Below are 18,834 nucleotides of genomic sequence, written 5' to 3' on the forward strand. Positions count from 1 at the left end.
TATTTCATCTAGAACTGCTAGAATATTTTTCTTCATTTCCTACAGCAACTCTGGATGACAGTTAAAAACATTCAAAAAATCCATATTGGATTTTCAGAAAATTTGAAAATTAATCTGAGACTAATGGAATCTACTTTAGACTTTTATAAGATCCAAATTAAATTTATGGATCTATTTTTAAAGTTTTGAAATGTTTCTTCAAAAAGAGATTTGACAGATTCATTGAAGCAGTTTTCATATCTGTATATATTACTGCCCATAAATAGATGAAACATGATAGGGTCCTATTTACTAAGATGTGCTAGTGTTTTTAGCACGCGCTAATGCTGGAGACACCCATATATTCCTATGGGTGTCTCTAGTGTTAGTGCATGGTAATGTTTAGCGCACGCTAACAAAGTTAGCGTCCCTACAGCACGACTTAGTAAACATGGCCTATATTGTAATATATTTAAATGTGTGTTAAAATGATGAAGTCCAATTATTAGGGATGTGCATTCATTTGAAATGCTATTTCCAATGTTGTTTCAACCCAAAATAGGAATACAAACCTGAAGTATTAATTTTTTCTGTGTCATGATAATGCATTCTTCATGAAGAATGCACACTATTTTGCGAAAAGTATGCAGTGTTTATAATTTTTTAATGTACCTTTGAGAACACCCCCTCTTAGTGGAGAGCAAGAAGCAGGATTATAAGATTAAAATGAGAAAACGAAGAATATGTGAAACTTGGAAAACAGAAAAACAGTAAACACTAGAAATAGTGTTTAATGTGCACTGAAGAATGGGTTGGAGAAAGACCACAGCTAGTTGAAAAGGTTATATAATATATATGGCAGCAAGATAGGTACCTCCCATTTACGGAACAAAGGGGCCCTTTTACTAAACGGTTGGCGTATGGCAATAGACTTGCCGAGTGCCAATCTGGAACTACTGCCTAGGCTACCACAGTAGCCCAGCAGTAATTCTGACCCCAACGCATGCCATTCCGGGCACAATGGAAATTTGTTTCTGTATTTTTCTTGTCAGAGTAATTGGCGCTGCCCGGTTACTGCTGGGATAGCGTGGGAGCCCTTACTGCCTCCTAAATAGGTGACAGTAAGGGCTCCCCAGGAAATGGCTACACAGCAAGTGGTTAACTTACTGCACAACCATTTCCTTTGAAAAAAAAAGCCTTTACTGCAGCTTGGTAAAAGGACTCCTAAATGCATTAATATGCATGATAAAATAAATAATAATGAGATACAAGGCATTCAAATACATTGAAAGCATTACTTTATTATGCAAATTGAAGAAGGCAGCTTGTGTTTAACTTTGCTGCTTTATTCCTGGAAAAAGAATGCCAGCTTAGAGTTGATATATTTTTCCTCCCCAAAAGTAATGCGTCACTATTGCATGGCCTGATGCTTGTAGGGAGACTTCTTTAGGGGGCTGGTGGTCTATTAATGCTCCTGTTCACCTCTCAATTCCTCCCAACAAACCCTCATTGAAACACCACTCAATTGAATTACCCCATTTCCTCAATTTAGCCTTCCATCAGACACCCCTTCTTCATCCCTCACTCGGTTCTGGTGCCCCCTTTTAACCAGAACCCTTCACTTCCTCCATTGTCTGGTGCACTTATTGGGGTTCTCTCTGATATCTAGCCAGGAAGGCAGGATGGATCACAGTTGCTTCTGACCCTTCAGCTTTTGAGTTTAAAATGGCACCTCTTGACTCCTAGTGGTAGTCTTGTGGTAAAACCACTAGGGGTCAAGTTGCCAAGCATTTTTTGTTTGGATATTTAACCCCTAGCAGTAGTACAGTGAGGTCAAGGTCAAGAGGTGCCATTTTGATCTCAGGAGCTCAGGGGACAGGATCAACTCGGGATTGTTCATGCCCCTCACCCCACCTTGTGCTAGACACTAGAGACACTCCTGGTAGGTACTTGGTGGGGCAATAGAGTGGTAAGAAGTTCTGATTTGGAGGGGGTAGATGGAGTAAGTGTTGTGTGGGGGTGGTGATGAGGGATTATTCATGCTCCCCATCTCACCCTGTGCTAGACACTAGAGACACTCCTGGTAGGTACCTGGTGGGTATTTCTGATTTGGAGGAGGCACCTGGAATCAGAGAGAGTAGAATCTCTCATTTGCTGCGCCAGGAATCGCTAGTGTGGTTTAGCAAAAGAGACTCTAAGAGAAAGACCTTGGAATGATCATTTCTTATGACTCTGAGATATTAAAACAATATGTCAAGGTAATGCCCAGATCCAGAATGATGTAGGATGGATAGGAGAGGTGCAACCGGTGAGAAAGGGGAGGTAATACTACATCTGTGCAGGTTGCTGGTGAGATCTCTCCTGGAGTATTGTGTCTAGTTTTTGAAGCCATACCTCTGAAAAGATATATACAGGGCAAAACAATTCAGAGAAAAACCTGTGATATTAAAATTAGCAGCCTAATATATGTACCCCTGAGAAGACTTAAGACAGAGGTAGGAGGATGTAATAAAAACATTCAAATACCTCAAAGATATAAATAATGCATATGAAGCAGTACTGGAATAATCTTCCTTCCAAGCTTCATTCAAAACCCTGAAAACATATTTGTTTACTAGGTCATGGGGGATATAGCATTGTTTGATAATTTTGTATTTGTTAATTTCTGATAGTTTGTTATCAGTCTTTTATTTTGTTAGCAATTCATAACTCTCCTTGAATCTTGTTTAAGAGAGTTGGTGAGAAACAAGTCCCTATTAACATAACATAACATTTATCAGAGGAGCAAACACACTACAGAGTATACAGAGGTAGACTCAGGAATGATATTGAGTGAACCAGGTGAGCCTTACACTCTTTATCTGCCCTTTTTTTCTCTGTTTCTATTATAAGAACAAAGTTATCTTGTATTATTATAGAGTTTTACCCTCGTTAAAAAGAATATAATCTGACACTGCACATTTATTCGTATTTTAATTTTCTTGTTCCAGCTCATTCAAGCATTTAATTGGAGGTTTGGATGATGTTTCCAATAAGGCGTATGAAGATGCAGAAGCTAAAGCAAAGTAAGTGTTATTTACTTTTGATTTGTGAACATAGACAAGATACGTTTCTAAGTAAATATGTACAAAAAATATATCAGACTTGGATTTGTAGTAGCTATATCTATTTGTATAGGTACATTTCATAATTATGTATATTTAAGGGGACAATTCTGAATAGAGTGCTTTTGCCATGTGCACTTCACAACTAATGGCTTAGGTGGCAAAAGTTGTACATTGTGATACATAAAATCCCGGGAATTATCCCCATAGCTGACCTTCTATTCTTTGGTGCTGAGAAGTTGCAGAGCAACTTTAACAATCCCCAGAAAGACTTGTAGTAGCTGTATTCTAAACCCATGATGTCAAGGATCTGGATGGAGCCCAGGTACGTAGCTCCTCACCAAGGTTTTCAATGCATTGACCAGGCTAAGGTCCCTGTTTACTAAGCTGCGTTATAGGGGCGTTAGCGTTTTTAACGTGCATTAATCATATATTCTCCTTAACCATGTACATGCCTACTATATCTCTATAGGCACCTACACAGTTAGTGCACGCGCTAATTGTAGGCATGTTAAAAACGCTAATGCGCCTTAGTAAACAGGGCCCTAAATGTATTAGGGGAGGTGGGCTTATAAAATATGGAAATAATCCCCAGATATTTGTGTATGAAAATTAATGATACCAGATTCAGTTGCAGTTCTGATGGAGCTGGAAATGTAAAATAAAGCAGCAAGAGGAGAACGGATACATAAATAGATAATTCAACCAAAATATTCAACAGTACGAATCCGTCTGAAAAAAACTAAAGTAGAGCAAATGCCTAAACATGTAGCCAGGACTTGAACAGCTTGTAGAAAGGAAGGTATTCTGAGTCTAGTTTAATGTCTTCTGTAAGTTTTGTTAAGAACTTAGGAACACAGCAAAATAACACCTGATAAGGCCCAGTTGCCTAACGTATTGCCTTTGTTGATGGCACTTCAAGAATGGCAGCCTCTTGTGACCTAGAAGCAAGCTTCCAAATACCAATGATGAACATAAGAACTTAATAATAGCCATACTGTGTCAGGCCAATGGTCCATATAGCTTAGTATCCTGCTTTCAACAGTGTCACAAGTACCTGACAGCAGAGGCATAGCTGGGGGGAGGGGTGCAAGGGGAGCGGTTGCTCCCCCAAACAGATCTTGAATGAAATGTTGCCTATGTGGATTGGCCCTTCAGCCTCACACTGGCACCTATGTTACAAAAGGTCTTGTGTAGTCTAGTCCCTTTTCCCTGTGGAGGGGAAAACACCTCAGCCCTTGAGGCTGGAATAAGAGAGACAATCAGACTTAGATATAGGCGCAACCAGTAAAAATCTTTATTGGTATCTCACTAAGCCAATACAAAATAATTTTTCTCTCTGGAGCAGGTTGTCACCCAGTAGCCATATGCACAGACTGAATAATAAAACTGCTCAGCAAAAACTTTCTTAGCCATCACATATATACTGTTGTAAGTTTTGTTTCTCCTAAATCATGTGATTTCTCCTAAACGAACATGGTCATATATGGGTCTTCCTGTAATATTCTGTTATATTTTATATGTATACATATATGGCAATTTCCTACATTGTATCATCCTTTCCTCTTGTGTTCACATGCACACTTTATGGCAATTGGCTAATTGCTTATCAGTACAGCGTACTCACAGCGTGCAACTGACCATGTAGCAGGCAAGTAGATATTATAAATCACCTGATGTCCTTCTTTTCTGAACACATATTTCCATTGGAACATCGTGGGCTTGCAGAGTCCTCAGTCTCTTATCACCACCAAGGTTATATCCAATTATATCTGACATATATGGACTGCATAGTCTCAGTTTCTTCCAAAATGTCATCTCCCCATTTCCTGAGAAAGCACTGTAGGTTACATGCAGCTGCAGGAAGAGAGTAAAAATATGCAGAGAACAGCAAGGCTAGGAAAACTGAGGGCTAACAGGGCCATATTACAGGCCTAGTACCATATTACAGGTCTGGTCAGTTTGGTCACCTTTTTGAGGCTTGGTCCTGAAAATAAATGGACCAAGTAAAGTCGGCCAAATGCTCGTCAGGGCCAACCTTCTTTTTTCCATTATCGGTCGAGGCCAGACATCTCTTAACCACGCCCCCGTCCCGCCTTCCGTACACTGTCGACATGGCCCCTTGAACTTTGGCCGGCCCTCCGATGGAAAGCAGTTGAGGGCGGCCAAAATCGGCTTTCGATTATACTGACTTGGCCGCCATTAGGAGAAGGGCGTCCATCTTCCGATTTGTGTTGGAAGATGGCCACCCTTCTCCTTTGAAAATAAGTAGGATAGTCTTTATCTGCCTTTATTTTTCTCTGTTTCTATCTTTCTAATCAAATTTCTGATTTAACTTTTTATTCTTAAGTTATTAACCAAAGAACAATCTCAAATATTATTAGCCTCTTCAGAAATATAAAACACAATAGAAATCACACAAACATGTATTTGTTAATTCTCCTGGAATTTTCTGCCACCCTTTACCTACCTTTCCTAGGATCCAGCAGCTCTCCTGCTTCTTGCCTCTGCACTGAGGATGGGACATGGTGGGGCAAGTTAAAATCTTTGGGTTGAAGGGGATAACACATATATCAGCAGTAAATGGACAGCGGGTCACTTTAAAACACACCAGAGAAGGACTCCTCTACTGTGGTGCTTTGATGCAGCTGCATCAGTTACCCCAGTACTTGTTTTACTGATAGTAATATTCACACATAATACACCCCAGACAATTATGTGCCAAAAAATCAAAAGAATGCACTGAATTAAAAACAGAACAACATTTGCAGTATTATGTGCAGGTGCTTTAACACTTACATCTCCCCCCCCCCCCCCACCCCACCCCCACACACATCTTCCTGTTGGCCATGTGGTGTTCAGCTACACTGTAACAGAAATCCTACAGTTACCAGCAACCATTGGCCTATCAGTGTTTTGTAGTCGGTTGCCAACTGACCACCAGGCTTCAGAGCTCCTATCAAACATGTTTAGAATATGCATTATCTGTATTAGTTGTATCCAATATGTGATAGTTTTAAAGTCAGTGTTTAGCTGACCTCACCATCTTGGATCAAATGCTTAAAAAAGAATATAGTGGATTGAAAAGTAAGAAACTTGTATTAAACAGGGACCAATTAAGATTTAAGCTAGTCATGAGGCTGAGCACCTCATGTGAAAAAAGTCGCTGCCGAGGTCCATTATAAAAGGAAAAGAAAAATGAAGATAATGAATAAGATAACTTGAACCTATGTAAATACTAGTTGTGATGCACTAGGCTTCTTTAGATTGTTTTTCAGTAGGTGCATGCTAAGCACCTCTTTACTGAATTAGCCCTCCTGGTAAGTCTTTGTCTTCAATGTAAATTTCAAATTGCTAACTAGAGTATGCATATTTTTGAGTTAACGTTCATTGGTTGAAACCCATAGTCTGTTCTTTATTACTGTGGCCAAATAATTTCAGAAGTTAAGTTTTTCTTGCTGCTATCAGATACGACAATTACTTTTAGCATACTTATTGAAATTCAGTGCATACTTTTAATTACTGATAACATTTTTACTTCTGTGTCGAAACACAGTATTGTCAACTTAGAATTGTTCATTTGTGTTACGATTTCATCCTATAGTCCACGTTTCTATGGTAACCTGAATGACTATGACAGTAGAAAATAAAGGAATGAAGAGAGTTCTTTAAAGACCCAAATGAGCTTGATGCCAAGTCCTTAGGATTATATAACACTCATCAGTGACAATCATACCATTAGCACTTGAATTGTTCAAGCTGTGAGGAGAAAAACAAATGCAAATTAAGTTTGTGAGTTTCCAGAGAATGTGAGAATCGAATGTATAATTTGGACTTGGTTCAGTGGGTTGTGTTTGTCAACATTTGACAACATATAGTTAAATATTAATACAGTCATATTCAATGAGGTAAATTATAGAGGAGCAATGTCAAGCACACATCAGTTTGGGCTTTCATTGATGCTTTCTGAAAGCTAATAATGTTTTTGTGTTGCACAATAAATTGTCTCCATTGTGGTCATAGCTACAAACATTAGATAACTCAAACTGGGTAACTGAAGTAATGCTGGTGCATGTGATATCACATGTTATACAGTGAAATTCAGCATGTTAAACTTTGTGTGTTAACCCCCTAATTCTATAAAAGTCACAAAAAATTGCACATGCAAATTTGGGTACGCTCCCAATTTGCACATACAATTTTATTAAATAACAAGCTAATTAGCACTAATAATTGTTATCAAGTAATTATTGGCACTTATTATACTTCATTGGAATATACACGCCTAAATTTTACATGTGAGTAAAAAAGAGGGTGGAAATGTGCAGAACGGGGGTGTTCCTAGAATTTACGTACATTTTTATAGAACAGGGCTCTCCAACCTCAATCCTTGAGGGCCGCAATCGGGTTTTCAGGGTTTTTTGAATGAGTATGCATGAGATCTATTTGCATGCACTACCTTCATTGTACACAAATATTCATCGGGGAAATCTTGAAAACCTGACCTGGTGAAGGCCAAGGTTGGACACCCCTGTTTTAGAATATGAGGGGATACATACCTAATATGGGCGTGTACATTTGCACTACATTTCTGTTGGTGCAAATGGCCGCGATTAAAGTTAGGCACGATTCCTGGGTGTAAGCACTATTCTATAAACCACACCTAACTTTAAGTGTGGTTTATAGAATAGTGCTTTTTTCAATGCCAATTTTTTCAGTCCCATATATAAAACTCACGCCTATATATGTCTTTGAAACCATGAGGGAGGTGATATTCAGTAGGGATGTGTATTCATTTGAAACAATTTGGGAAAAGTTGTTGACACTTCCCATTATTTCGTTCCCCCAAAATGACAGGAAAACCCCTAAAACGTTGAGATTTTTTCCATATGTCATTAATAATGCACACTGTTCTGAAACAGTAAGCACTCTTTCAAAAGAGTGCATACCTTTCACAATGGGTAAACCATTGCAAGTGCACTATAAGGAAAGAATGCACCCTCTTTGCAAATACCCCTTGATTCTATAAAGGTCGTCAAAAATTACATCCACAAATTTAGGTGCACTCCCGAGTTTCATAGGTAATTCCATAGACTAATGAGACAATTAGTGCTTTTTAACAAGCAATTATTGGCACCAGTTAGATTTAATTGGGATCTGTGCCTAAAATTTTCATGTGGCCTGAAAAAGGGAGTGTAGAAATGGGAGGGTCATTGACATTTTGGGGCAGATCTGTGACATGGTTTTGAGTTACATGCTTAATTATAGAATAATGGTGCTCTGCGCATAAATTTAGGGATGGGCATTTGTACCACATATTCATTGGTGCAACTGGCGGCACCTAAATTTACATGTGACCTCGCCACATAAGTATTAATTCATAAACTGCACCAAACTTTAGCCACGGCTTATAGAATACTGCTTAAGCATTTTTTTCAGCGCCAATTTTTTAGACGCCATTTATAGAATTTAGCCCATAATGTGCAATCTAAGAAAAGTGCACAATCATTCACATTCTATTTTGAAAGAGTGCATGCTCTTTCCATAAGATCATGCATTCAATGATAATGCTCCTGTAACGAAAACAAAAATGAAGTAAATGAAAATTCCTGTAAATGTCAAGGAAATGATATGAATTGAAAATTTTGTGCCTACATACCCCTAATATTTAGTAGGGCTTAACTTTCCTAAAGATATCCTTGTATATCTTTATGTGCATATTCCAAGAGATATCCATATACCTGTGTATTGTTTTCTGCAGCAGATGTATCTGCATAAAATGTTAACTGACCAAGAATAACACTGTCCAGAGATCTTGAAACCCCACACCTTTGGCAACCATGGGGTCTTCATTATATATACAGATAAGTTTTGACCAGCCATTGAATTTTGCAACAAAGATTAATCCTCAGATTTGGATTGTCATGTTTTGGCTCCTTTCTAGTCTCACCCAGAATATGCCCAAAAAACACCGCTTTGCCATATAGACATTCTGCAATTTTAGACGTCCATATCCAGGCTGTATAAAATTGGGATTTGGATGTCCATGCCAGGCCCGCCGAGATGGGAGGGGGGGAAGGGGGACAAAATTCCCAGGGCCCAGGCCTCCAAGGGGGGCCCGGCGCCGCAGTCCCACCCACCCTCCGTCGTCGATCATCTGCCACCGGGTCGGGCCCCCTGCATTGAAATCACAGCGCCTCTCACCTCCGCATGAAAGCACTGCAGGCAGTAGGGCAGCAGATCGCCTCTCTTCAGGCCTCCTTCCCTCCCTGTGTCCCACCCTCGTCTGACGTAACTTCCGCGAGGGCAGGACACAGGGAGGAAAGGAGGCCTGAAGGGAAGCGATCTGCTGCCCTGCTGCCTGCAGCACTTTCACACGGAGGTGAGAGGAGCTGTGATTTCAGTGCAGGGGGGCCCGGCCCAGTGGTGGACGGAGGGGGAGCGGGGACGGACCCCGTGGGCGGCCTTGCCCCGGGCCATGCCCAGTCTCTCGGCGGCCCTGGTCCATGCAATATAGATGTCTAAATGCTGGTTTTCAGACATCCAAAACATGAATAGAGCTTCTAAAGTAAAGGCCATAGGCGCTTATCAGGCTTATTTTTGAAAGTGATCGCCGGCCATTTCCCGACATAAATCGGGAGATGGCCGTCAATCTCTCAAAAGCGGCGAAATCGGCATAATCGAAAGCGGCTTTTTTGACAGCATCGCCACTTTCCCGTCGCCTCGCCGGTGAAAGTTCAAGAGGGCGTTCAGCGGCGTAGCGAAGGCGGGACATGGGCGGGCATGAGTGTGGCTACAAGATGGCCGGCTTTCGCGGATAATGGGAAAAAAAGCGGCGTTAAGCAGTATTTCGCCAGGTTTACTTGGTCCTTTTATTTACCCAAACTAAAAAAAAAAAAAATTAGGTTATTATAACTGGAGGGGGGCAGGGGAGATTCCCACAGTGAATCTCCAAATCTCCATATTTATACCCTTGCTGCACTACCTGGTTTATACCTAAGCCAAGGAAGAATGTATTTAAAAGGCCAGTACTTGAAAACTGTGATTATTGATCAGTGGCCAAAGTGTTAGGAAAGAGAGGGATCTTTGAAGTGAAACACACATCTGAAATAACGATCTGTCTTATCACAGCAGTCTATTCAATGTAGTGCTGTGGCATTTTAATCAGGTCAGAAGACAGTGTGTTATTTGCAAGGCGTGTACTCAGAAAACATTTGTAGCTCATTTTCAGATTTTTGGCTTATTGATTTTTTTTTAATTTTCAGACATTTTTGTTTGTGTTAATAAGCATTTTTAGCACATTATTGTTTTGTATAGGACCCTTTTTATTAAGCCACACTGTAGGCGTGCTAACTTTTTAGCGCGTGCTAAAAATTTGTGCACGCCAATGATAGAGACACCCATTATATTCTTATGGGTGTCTCTAGCATTAGCATGCGCTAAAAAGTTTGTGCACCCATAGCACGACTTAGTAAACAGGATCCATAGTGTTTTATGTATGTTTTATTGTAACCCACCTAGGAATAGGTAGGCTAGAAATGATGAAACCTACTCAGCCATTTCTTTAATGATCACAGTTCATTTATATGATGGCTACATTTGAAACTGCAGTACACTGTCACAATGGATAAAGGAGAAACACAAAAAAAGGAAAATCTGTGGGATGGAGAAATAACAATAACGAGTAGGACTCAACCACTGAATTAGAAATAAGTATAACTTCAATACAAAACGTGGCTGTAAATCACGTGGCTGTTATCTTTTTTTTTTTCTAATGGAGGAAAAACCTCTGTATCCCCAATCCAGGAACTTTTACTTCTGGTTTTTTAGGGGGAGAAAATCTTCATCAGCTCAAAAACCTCCCTAAGTGCAACTACACTCTAAATTTATCTATTACATACTTTTATATAAGGTGTTTTGCACTTATCTTAATTTTGGTATAGCAGACTTACAGTATTGCGTCTGATGGGGCCCCGTTTCGCCGTCTTTGGCTTTCTCAAGGAAATGACCTCGTACTGCATATGTTCTAATACCTCAGCGTGATTTCACGCACGTAATCCAGCAACACAGAGGCCAATGTATCAGTTCTGATTGAATTCTTGATCTGGGTGATCAGAGAACAGGATCAAGGTCATGCACAAAATGTAATCTACTTGGATTTCAGGAAAGCCTTTAACAATGTTCCTCATAGATGGCTCTTCAATAAACTTGACAGACTAAAGTTACACAACAAACTGGTGAACTGGATTAAAAACTGTTTGACAGACAGACACCAGAGGGTGACAGTTGATGGAATTCACTCAGAGGAAGGACAGATGAGTAGTGGAGTGCCTCAAGGATTGGTGCTGGGGCTGATTCTATTCAATATATTTGTGAGTGATATTGCTGAAGGGTTAGAATGTGAGGTTTGCATTTTTGTGGATGATATCAAGATTTACAACAGAGTAGATATGCTAGAGGAAGTGAACAGCATGAAAAGGAATCAGCAAAAGTTAGAAGAATGGTCTGATATTTGGCAGGTAAAATCTAATCCAAAGAAGTGCAAAGTGATGCACTTGGGGAGCAGAAATCCAAGGGAGTCATATGTGCTAGGAGGTAAGATGCTGATATGCACAGATAGGGAGAAGGACCTTGGGGTGACAATATCTGAGGATCTGAAAATGTCGATACAGTGTGACAAGATGGTGTCCATAGCCAAAAGGATGATAGGCTGCATAGAGAGAGGCATAACCAGCAGAAGAAAGGAGATGTTTATGCCTCTCTCTATGCAGCCTATCATCCTTTTGGCTATGGACACCATGTTGATGCCCCTGCACAAGTCATTGGTGAGGGTCCACTTGGAGTATTACGTTCAGTTTTGGAAGCCATATTTTACTAATGATATAAACAGACTTGAAGTAGTTCAGAGGAAGATGACAAAAATGGCATGAGGCTTGTGCCGAAAAACGTATGAGAGGCGACTGCAAAACCTGAATATGTATTCCCCAGAGGAAATGAGGGGTAGGAGAGATATGATATAGATATTTAAATACTTGAAAGGTATTAATATAGAAACAAATCTTTTCCAGAGGAAGAGAAATGGTAAAACTAGAGGACAAGCATTGAGGTTGTGGAGTGGTAGACTTAAGAATAATGCAAGGAAATTATTATTTTATGGAGAGGGTGATCGATGCCTGGAATGCCCTCCCAAGGGAGGTGCTGGGGACAAAAACTATGGCAAAACTCAAAAAAGTGTGGGATGAACACAGAGGATCCCTAATTAGAAAATGGATTGTATAAAAATAAAACAAATGACCACTTGTGCGTTATGTTGAGTGGTGTTTAGATGGCAACTCTGGTTGTGAAGAACTAAAGTCAGTGCCAGGCAAACTTCTACTCTTTGTGTCCTGTGTATAGCAAGACAGTTTACAATGGACTGGAGAGGGTTTGATGGAAATTCCAGTAGCTGGAACATGTGGACAGTGCCAGGCGAACTTCTATGATCTATGCCCTGTATATGACAAGACAGATTGGGAAAGGTTGGAGTGGGCTTCGACAGCAACAACAGTAGTTGGAATGTAAGGACAGTGCCGGGTAGACTTCTATGGTCTATGTCCTAGAAATAGCAAAGAAAGACCAGGATCAAGTATTGTATACCACATTCGTTGTTGGTTTAATCATAAATTGGTAATGAATGTGACTGTTGGGCAGATGGATGGACCGTTCAGGTCTTTATCTGCCATCATCTGCTATGTTACCAAGTTATGTAACTATCTGATCATGCACTGGAGAGAAAGGAAGGGGAAGCTAATATTTAAGTTTGTAGGAGGGACTTGACACCCAGGAACATGCTCTGCAAATTGAGGACCCTGTACTGTAATGGAAAAGGACCTGTTTCCCAGGTGCATCCCTCACCTGTCAATCAGAGAGTAACCAAATATATTTTATACCTATAATTTTATAATTGCAGTCTTATAGTTTATTGAAACTTACTATACCGCACAAGCTAACTTGCAGAACTGGGCGGTTTACAGACTAAGGGCCCCCTTTACAAAGCGGCAGTAAACCTAATGCAGGCTTACCGCTTGCTAAAAAGGAAGTACCACCAGGCTACCACAGCAGCCCAGTGATAATTCTCACCTCCAGTGTGCCGTTATATCCAGCACTAGAAAAATATATTTTTGTAGGGCCGGTGTATACCCGGTGGTAATCAGGCAGTGCTGTGTGCTGCCCGGTTACCGCCAGGTTAAAGTGGGAGCCCTTACCGCCACCTGAGTGATTGGCGGTAAAGCCCCCCCCAAAAAAAAAATAGCTGCGCAGCAAGTGCTTCACTTGCCGCACAACAAAAAGAATGACTTCCCTTTTACCTACAGAGGTAAAAAGGGGCCTCGGTGCGTGTCAAAAACACACGTTGACACCAGTGCAGGCCCCCTTTTGCCACAGCTTGGTACAAGGGGCCCTAAAATAACAGAGTTGGAAAGGAACTACAATATTTGATAGGAAAGAAGTTATCAGTCAGCAGCAAGTGAATCTCTTAATCATATTTCTGACTAAGAGATATACCCCTCACTTTTAGGGAGAACAGAGGAGAGTTTTAGTGTTTGGTGTTCGGTGTTCAGAACAATATTTATCAAACAGGATGGAGTTGGTCCAGAGGATGGCTATTAAAACAGTGTTCTTTGTCATAAAGTGTATGAGGACAGACTTAAAGATTTCAATATGTATAATTTGGAAGAAATGTGGGAGAGGGGAGATATGATAGAGTCGTTTAAATACCTATGTGGCATATATGCACAGGAGGCAAGTGTCTTTCAGTTGAAAAGAAGCTCTGGAATGAGGGACACAGGATGAAAGTGAAAGGGGATAGACTCAGAAGTGACCCGAGGAAATACTTATTCATGGAAAGGGTGGTGAATTCATGGAACGGCCTCCCAGTGGAAGTGGTGGAGAGAGACGAAAATTGTTTCTGATTTCAAGAGAGCTTCCCTATCATCAAGCCAATCAATCCATAGACTGGTGGGTTGAGTCCATCTACCAGCAGGAGGAGATAGAGAGCAATCTTTTGCCTCCCTATATGTGGTCATGTGCTGCCGGAAATTCCCCAGTATGTTCTCTATCTCAGCAGGTGTGTGGTCACACAGCAGCAGCTCTGGCTAGGTCTCCAAGTCTAATTGTTTAGGTTTTGTTGAGTACCTGGGGTTGAGGGCTCTTAGTGAGCAAGTGCAAACCTGGTGGTGCCAGGTCCCTCCTTTTCTCCACCCTCCCGCTGGCTCCGTTAAACAAAAAAAGAAAAAAAAAATTTTTTTAAACGTTCAAAAAGGACGTCCATTCGCAGCTGCTCACTGGAACAAGTCGTCGCTGCTCGGAGCAAGAAGCAGGTAATTTTTACCTTTTACTAGTGGGCAGGGGGTTCCCCGAAATGGTCTCCACATGGCTATGGCCTCGGATGTCAAGGGCGCAAAAAGACACTCCCCGGAACGCGTTCGCGCGCCTAGCGGGGAAGCGGGGGGATCGAAGGTAGAGTCGCCCTTTGTGGGTGCCCTTTCGGAACCGGGAGAGTTTACCGGTTTTTCCTCCGGCGCGGCGGCCTTTCCCGCCTTAGGCGTCCATCCCCCGCTGGCCGCCCTCCCGGTCGTGACCGGCCATGCGGCTCGGTCGGCTTCTTCTTGGGCCGCCCTCGAGATGGGAGACGTTAACAGCTTGGTCGCCCTTGAATCGGGCGACAGTAAGAAGTCGGCAAAATTAAAAAGCCCTTCTTCCCGCGTGGCTCCTTCTCGGAGTTTCGCGCTGGACGCCATTTTGGACGCGCATCACGCCTCTCCCCCGCTACTGGGAGCGCAGATGGAGGGCGCCTCTAGGGCCGCGGCACAGGCTGCAGAAATGCACAGACTGAGGGGTTTCTCCCCTGAGTTAATTTTGCTGCTGCATCAGGCCTTTCTTATGCAGAACACTGCCCCTGCCCACCTCTCTGATCGGGGTGATGAGGCCTCTCTGCTTAAGCGCCCTCGGGTGGATCTTCCACCCTCGGGGGACTCGGTCTCCTCTGATGTGGATGACGGCAGCGTGTCTGAGTTCTCCCAGAGATTCTTAGCGGAATTGATGGAAGAGACTGATCCCCACTTGGATGGAGTGGACGACCCCTCTGCAGCGCGGCTTTTTCGCTCAGAGGATTTGCCCAACCTGCTTGTGCAGGCCATGAGCATTTTGAAGATTGCCTCTCCGGAGGAAGGCTCTCTCTCATCTTCTACTGGCTCCGCCATTATGCTGGGAACGAAGCGCCCGCCTAGAACCTTCCACGTTCATGAAGCCATGCAGACCTTAATTTCAGCGCAATGGGATGCCCCTGAGGCGAGCCTGAAAGTAACCAGGGCTATGTTCCGCCTGTACCCCTTTCCTGAGGGGGAACGGGAAGCCTTTGTCTGGCCCACGGTAGATTCCTTAATCACTGCCGTGACTAAGAAAACGGCGCTGCCGGTGGAAGGTGGCACTGCCCTGAAGGACGCCCAAAACAAGTGAATGGAGGCGGCCTTAAAGTCGTCCTTTGAGGCGGCCACTCTGAGTTTGCAAGCCTCGGTTTGCGGCTCCTACGTGGCTAGGGCGTGCCTGACTGTTTTGCAGCGGGCTTCCCCCTCAGACCCTTACTGGAGGGCGGAATGGCCGATCCTGGAGTCGGGTCTGGCCTACTTGGCAGACTTGCTGTATGATGTTTTGAGAGCCTCGGCCAAGGGCATGGCTTAGACAATCTCTGCGCGGCGGTGGCTCTGGCTGAAGCACTGGTCTTCTGACCATGCCTCTAAATCTCGCCTAGCCAAGTTGCCTTTTAAAGGCAAGCTGCTCTTTGGGGACGAGCTGGACAAGATCGTGACGGAGCTCGGCATGTCCAAGGGCAAGAGGTTGCCGGAGGTCAGAACTCGGGCCGGCAGTGCCCGTCCTGGTTCCTCTAAGGGCCGATTCCAGGAAGCCCGTCGGTATCGCCCGGGCAAGTCGGCCTCTTCTGCCTCCGCTTCCTTCAAACAGAACTTCTCCCCCAAGCAGCATTCCTTTCTTAGGGACCGCCGTCCCGAAGGTTCGTCCTCCTGCCCGCCCCCAGGGTCGCGTACCCAATGACGGGGACCTGGTCCATGGCCCAGTGCAGATAGGAGTAAGGTTGTCCTCATTTCTGGGCGAGTGGACCAGGGTAACTTCAGACGCTTGGGTTCTGGAAGTCATCAGAGACGGCTACAAGCTAGAGTTCTGCCGACCCCTAAGAGACGGGTTTGTAAACTCTCCTTGCAAGTCTCAGGTCAAAGCAGCTGCCGTGCAGCAGACTTTGAACAACCTGATCCGCCTGGGCGCGGTGGTCTCGGTGCCGGTAGATCAGCTTGGCAAGGGGCGCTATTCCATTTACTTTGTGGTGCCAAAGAAAGAAGGGTCTCGACCTATTCTCGACCTCAAGGGAGTCAATCAGGCCTTGAAAGTTCGGCACTTCCGGATGGAGACCCTCTGCTCCGTAATAGCTGCGGTGAAAAAGGGAGAATTCCTGGCCTCCCTGGACATCAAGGAAGCTTACCTACATATTCCAATCTGGCCGCCTCAACAGCGCTTTCTGCGCTTTGCAGTGCTGGGCCGACACTTCCAGTTCAGAGCCCTCCCGTTCGGGTTGGCTACGGCTCCATGGACCTTCTCCAAAGTAATGATGGTCATCGTGGCCTTCCTCCGCAAGGAGGGAGTGCAAGTCTATCCCTATCTGGACGACTGGCTGATCCGAGCCCCTTCCTATGCGGAGTGTGGGAGAGCTACAGACAGGGTCATTGCTCTTCTGAGCTCCCTGGGATGGATCATCAACTGGGAGAAAAGCCAGCTGCGCCCGACTCAGTCCCTGGAGTATCTGGGAGTTCGATTCGACACCCAAGTGGGCAGATTGTTCCTGCCGGACAACCGGAGCGTCAAGCTTCAGACCCAGGTGGGCCAGTTCCTAGCCTCCTCTACTCTTCGAGCTTGGGACTATGTGCAGCTGTTGGGCTCCATGACGGCCACGATGGAGGTAGTGCCCTGGGCCAGGGCTCATATGAGACCACTACAGCACTCTCTTCTGCAGCGGAGGACTCCAGTCTCGGAGGATTAGGCCGCACGCCTTCCTTTGGATCCAGCGGTGCAAAAGACGCTGAGCTGGTGGCTGAGGCCAGGCAAGCTGTCCGCAGGAATGCCTCTTACGACCCCGGAGTGGGTTGTTGTCACGACGGACGCCTGCTTGACGGGCTGGGAAGCCCACTGCCTGGGACGGACAGCGCAGGGGCTCTGGTCTCCTGCAGAGACGAAATGGTCCATCAACCTCCTGGAGCTCCGAGCCATTCGGTTGGCACTTCTAGAGTTTCTCCTGGTACTGGTGCTGAGGCCTGTACGGGTCCTGTCGGACAATGCCACGGCTGTGGCCTATGTCAATCGCCAGGGAGGCACCAGGAGTGCCGCTCTAGCCAAGGAGGCCATGAAGCTATGCCTGTGGGCGGAAGCGAATCTGGAACAGCTGTCGGCGGCCCACATTGCAGGAGTCATGAATGTCAAGGCGGACTTTCTCAGTCGCCATACCTTGGATCCCGGAGAGTGGCAACTGTCTGCTCGGGCGTTCTTGGATATCATGAAACGCTGGGGCCATCCGAGCCTGGATCTGATGGCGTCCTCAGCCAATTGCCAAGTGCCGCATTTTTTCAGCAGAGGACAGGACCCTTGATCTCTGGGAGTCGATGCTCTTCTCCAGCAGTGGCCGGCACAGGAGCTTCTCTATGTGTTCCCGCCCTGGCCCATGATGGGCAGGGTGCTAGGCCGGGTGGCAAAGCATCCGGGCCGGGTGATCCTGGTGGGTCTGGATTGGCCCAGACGTCCCTGGTATGCGGACTTAGTCAGACTCTCGGTGGATGGCCCTCTGCGGCTGCCAGCGGAGGGGGGCCTCTTACATCAGGGTCCCGTGGTGATGGAGGATCCCTCCCCCTTTGGTCTTACGGCCTGGCTCTTGAGCAAAAGCGGCTGAGGAAGAAGGGCTTCTCAGACAAGGTCATCGCCACTATGCTGAGAGCGAGGAAGCGCTCTACTTTCACCACTTACGCCAGGGTTTGGCATACTTTTGCATCGTGGTGCGAGGCAGGCTCTGTATCGCACTTCACTGCTCCAATATCTTCAGTGTTGGCGTTCCTGCAACAGGGGCTGGAGAAAGGCCTGTCGCTCAGTTCGCTGAAAGTCCAGGTGGCCGCTCTAGCTTGCTTCAGGGGTTGTCTGAAGGGGGCTTCTCTGGCTTCACAGCCAGATGTGGTACGCTTTCTCAAAGGAGTGAATCACCTGCACCCCCCTCTGCACTCGATAGTGCCTACGTGGAATCTCAATCTGGTGCTACGGACCTTGCAGAAGCCGCCCTTTGAGCCCTTGCCAAGGGCATCGCTGAAGGACCTGACGTTGAAAGCAGTCTTCCTGGTGGCTATCACATCAGCCAGAAGAGTTTCCGAGCTCCAGGCGCTCTCGTGTAGAGAACCGTTCCTGCGATTCACTGAGGCAGGAGTATTGATTCGCCCAGTGCCTTCCTTCCTGCCCAAGATTGTTTCTCGATTCCATGTGAATCAGCAGCTTTACCTACCCTCCTTTCGTAGGGAGGACTACCCAAAGGTGTACCCTGCGCTCAAATACCTGGATGTTAGACGGGTCATCATCAGATACTTGGAAGTGACCAATGATTTCCGGAAGTCGGATCATCTGTTCGTGCTGTTCACAGGCCCTCGTAAGGGTCTGCAGGCATCTAGGCCTATGG

At 44.7% G+C, this 18,834-nt stretch overlaps 1 protein-coding gene across 2 annotated transcripts in view; it reads left to right on the forward strand.

The window, feature by feature from the left end:
• PRKG1 (protein kinase cGMP-dependent 1) overlaps positions 1 to 18,834 on the forward strand; it is a 1,533,271-nt gene that overhangs the window by 1,397,503 nt on the left and 116,934 nt on the right. For both annotated transcript variants that reach the window (XM_030203098.1, XM_030203097.1), the window contains exon 9: positions 2,970 to 3,044. In XM_030203098.1, the coding sequence (XP_030058958.1) occupies positions 2,970 to 3,044 (75 nt within the window). The remainder of the gene's footprint in view (positions 1 to 2,969; positions 3,045 to 18,834) is intronic.

Source organism: Microcaecilia unicolor, chromosome 5 (genome assembly GCF_901765095.1).
Source record: "Microcaecilia unicolor chromosome 5, aMicUni1.1, whole genome shotgun sequence".
Lineage (NCBI taxonomy): Eukaryota > Metazoa > Chordata > Amphibia > Gymnophiona > Siphonopidae > Microcaecilia > Microcaecilia unicolor.